The sequence below is a fragment of the Plectropomus leopardus genome, unplaced genomic scaffold (assembly GCF_008729295.1).
Source record: "Plectropomus leopardus isolate mb unplaced genomic scaffold, YSFRI_Pleo_2.0 unplaced_scaffold4708, whole genome shotgun sequence".
Taxonomy (NCBI): domain Eukaryota; kingdom Metazoa; phylum Chordata; class Actinopteri; order Perciformes; family Serranidae; genus Plectropomus; species Plectropomus leopardus.
In genome coordinates this window covers 1-4,079 of record NW_024651645.1, presented here as the reverse complement: position 1 = coordinate 4,079, position 4,079 = coordinate 1, and the positions used below count along the sequence as shown (strand labels likewise).

The window sequence follows — 4,079 nt, the reverse complement described above, 5'->3', positions numbered from 1 at the left end:
AACTTTAACTATATAAAAGTATAAGCACAGAAAATATACATTTAGAGAAGCTGATGAAAGCCCTCACAAACTCAGACTCGTGGGCAGAAATGGGATATGTGCCACATATCTTCAACCGACAGCCACAAAGATGACCAAAGCAACAAAAGGTCCCAATAATCTTTAAAAAATGTATATTTTATGCAGTGCACATACTGTGCTTAGTGCACAAGGTTTCACCTTCAGTAATCGTATGCTATTTATTGGGATGATTAAGCTCAGTCAATACACTTTATCAAATCATCTTTTCAAATCATTTCTGTCATTGCTCCAGGTGTGTAGTTTTACCGTGTCCTGCCCTGTCTCTATCGGAAAGCTGGTCCAGATAGAGCTGGACAAGCAGTCCTTATTTACTCCAGAAAACTGGCTTCCTAACAAGGTGGAAGTGAAATCCCCTGAGGGAGATCTTTACAAGTTTCCCATCTACAGCTGGATTACTGACAGTCAGATGCAAAGCTTCAGAGAGGGACAAGGTTTGTGGAAATTTGCTTGCCTGACATCCTGTACACGGTTCACTGACTACAAAGTACATTTATGACAAGTTAGCTATATACATATATATGTAGGTGTGTCCAACCTTTTTTGGAATTTCTGCCTCTTTTGATCCATTTAAAAAAAAAAATGTTCCTTAAAGAGCCAAAGAAGCAGCCCCTCCGCAACCCAGACAGTGGGCCCTCTTTTCCTGAAGGAAACATCTACGGCCCTCAAATCAATCTTGAGAAAAGTGACAGCAAGGTGCCCGGCCTCATAGAGGGAACAGGTTTGTGGAAATCTGCTTGTCTGACTCTTGTACAATGTTCACTGGCCGCAAAGGATTTAAAGAAATTCAAGTTCTGGAGGCTGCACTACGATGAGGCTGGAGTAAATTAATTAAAAGATTTTTTAAACCTTGTTTCACGACACATTATATAGCTTTCTATTGTGGAAATTGTTGTTCTTCTATTAATAATATCAACAATAAACATCTGTTAAAGGGAAAATTTGATACATTTTATGTGGATTTCGTCTGTGTCCATGGTAGCCGCCCTAAGTGGCTTGGTTTGGTTTGGTTTCACTCAGCACGTCAGCCCAGTGCAGCAGGGGTGTGCGTCTCCATTGACACAGGGCTATCAACTTGTAGCTGTGTCTTAAACCACTGACAGATGAGTGATGACATTCAAAACAGTGGGCTGATCCACAGTTTAAAGTCCCCTTAAGGTTATGCTGATCAAGTGTTTTTCAGTGCTGAGGGTGAGCTGTTTGCAGAGGTGCAGTAAGAGCCCGCTGTCTGCCCCCCTTCATCTAACTGTGGCTGTTTCTGCTTGTACTCTTGCTTAACAGACTTATTTTTATTAAAGAAAAGCTGCTAATGAGGTTCAGCTAATTCAGTGATGAACACATTTAATTTCCTATGAATTCTTCACAATTAAAAAGGCTATATGTTACATGTCTTACATGTGACGTCAAAGATTTTATTATGATTCAGCAAAATATTAAAAAAATTTTTTATCAGTAGTAACTCAACACAACTCCTATAAAGCTGAAAGCAAAAATGAAACAGTGAAGTAAAGCAGATATCTAAAGTAAAAACAGGATGCAGAAGAGAAACTTGACTCCAAAGCACAGAGACTTGGGTTGGGGTTGGGACTAGGCGTTGGTAAATTGGCAAGCCTAAGTTGAACCAGTGTGAACCAAGACAGTAACACTCTTTATTATTTTCCCAAATTGTCCACAGCATTACATTACAGCTTCACTTCCCTTTTTTACCTTCCAAAAATGGCCAACTTAAACAATTCACAGCATTTTGCTAACAAGCAACTCAACAAAACAGCTTACACTATGACAAAATAGGTAATAAGTGACGAGTTTTTGTTACTATCTATTGCTAAATGAGGTAGACGAACATAATGATGATTGAGCCTGTGGCCCACCAATGGTAGCCCTTACATTTGCAGTGGGTGTCAAGAGCAACATCCCCAGGAAAATTCATAAGCAGCACACAGTCATTACGCACACTGTAAGTACACACACACACACACACACACACACACACACACACACAGGTTTATTTTCTATGTTCTACACTTCAGTGATTAATTTACTTTACAATTTAATTGTTATCTTTACCCTTTCAAAATCCAGACACTGGGTTCCCTGCCCCCGAGGGAGTAACCTTCAACGTTCCCGGCTATCGCCAGATTGGTGCACCCCAAGAGGAAAAAGGTTTGTTCCTTGAGTGTTACTCTTGCTCCAAAATGTCTCCTCCCTTCCTATTAAATCTCATAATATTTAAGTGATTTATTTTTTAACCTCATATTTGTAACCTCCTAACTTTATCATTTGCAAAATCCTCTTTGTCATGATCATGTTAAGTTAGACTACCTTGGTTGTCTGAAGTTGCTAACAAGTAATTTTACTTGTCATTTTTAAATTGCAATAACTTGGATATAAAAGGAAACATAAATTTAGATTAATGGTTATATTTACCTCGCTTTTTCAGGGAAATCAGTTCCCAAGATTATTTCAACTAAGATAAACTCTTCAGATTTTACAGTGAATTTGCACCAACCAATCCACAAAAATATGTGTTAATCAATCAACCCAATCCAATCCGACCCACAAACAGCCAACCTTATGCATTATAATAGCACTATTATCAGCACTGAGGACTAAGATGAGGACAAAGACAAGGGCTGAGTCCAAGCTATGTGTTTGTGTGTGTGTGTGTGTGTGTGTGTGTGTACATGTTTGTTTGGGACAGAGAGCGTCACAGTGAGAAGGGAAGAGAATGTGTTATGTACAGTTGTAAGGTAAACCACGCAATGTTGCTGTAAGTTGTTAATAACTTACTCTAAACTAAGTGTATATATATGTGTATATATATATATATACACACACACACACACATTTTTTTCTATGCTCTACACTTCAGCTTTGATTAAATTATTTTCCATTTTAATTGTTATATTTACCTTTTCAAAATCCAGATATTGGTTTACCTGCCCCCGAGGTCTACACCTTAGATTTTAACAGCGATCCCCAGAATGGTACACCCCAAGAGGGAACAGGTTTGTGGAAATTTGCTTGTTTGGCTTCCTAAATGCTGTTCACTGATCACAGAAGACATAAAAAGACAAGTTTTAGAAGCTGCACTACAAACAAGCTGGAGCAGAAATATATTCCAAAAACAATGCACATAGAAAAGAATGAATAACAATAAGGCATGAATTTAAATAGTAAACAAGACATACTGACAGGAAATATCAATTATTTTACAATTGATATTAAGTTTTAAAGCATGCAAGTTAATAAAGAGTGCATTGATTGGTTTGTAATAATCCAACTGATTTACAATTTACAATAGCTCTTTTCTATAACATTGTCATTGGGATAGTGGATAGTGTTTTTTAAACAATATCAAGTCTTTCCTTTTCATCAAGACACCTAATTATAATGGAGCTGGAGTTTTTTATGAACAGGTTTTCAAGTAAACTGTTCTTATCTTCTATCTGGTTCCACAGTCTCATTAGCTACATTGTATTCAACATTTAAAATCAATTTATTGCCAATTTCTCTTGCTGTATTCAATATTATACTGCTATCTTTTACAAAAAAATTGGATTGTCTGCTTTTCCAGTGCCTTTTTAAATTATGCTGTTCAGCACTCTCCATGTTCCTTGAGTGTAACTCTTGTTCCAAAATGTGTCCTTCCTATTAGATATCATAATATTTAATTTATTTATTTTTTATCTCATATTTGTAACCTGCCTCATTTGTTCTATGTTCTGAATATCTGTTTCTGATAGAGCCAGACAAAAAGCCCTTCCAAGGCCCAGACATTGGGTTCTCTTCCCCTGCAGGAGACACCTTCAAATTTACCATCTATTGCGGAAACACTGACAGCACGGGGCCCCGCGTCAGAGAGGGAAAAGGTTTGTGGAAACTTGCTTGTCTGACATGCTGTATGCTATTCACTGACGACAGCAGACAGAGAACAAAGTTCAGTCCTGGAGGCTGCACGATAAACAAGCTGGAGTAAATTAATTCTAACATACTGAATA

The 4,079-nt window shown here is 37.6% G+C and overlaps 1 protein-coding gene across 1 annotated transcript; it reads left to right on the top strand.

Annotated features, from left to right (window-relative positions):
- Positions 1 to 243: 243 nt before the first annotated feature.
- Positions 244 to 3,980, top strand: LOC121939388 (the record flags this gene model as incomplete). Its single annotated transcript, XM_042482410.1, has 5 exons — positions 244 to 512; positions 674 to 799; positions 2,161 to 2,241; positions 3,006 to 3,086; positions 3,825 to 3,980. Coding segments are annotated over exons 1-5 (709 nt in total), but the record flags the coding sequence as incomplete, so codon positions are not given.
- Between the last annotated feature and the right edge of the window lie 99 nt (positions 3,981 to 4,079).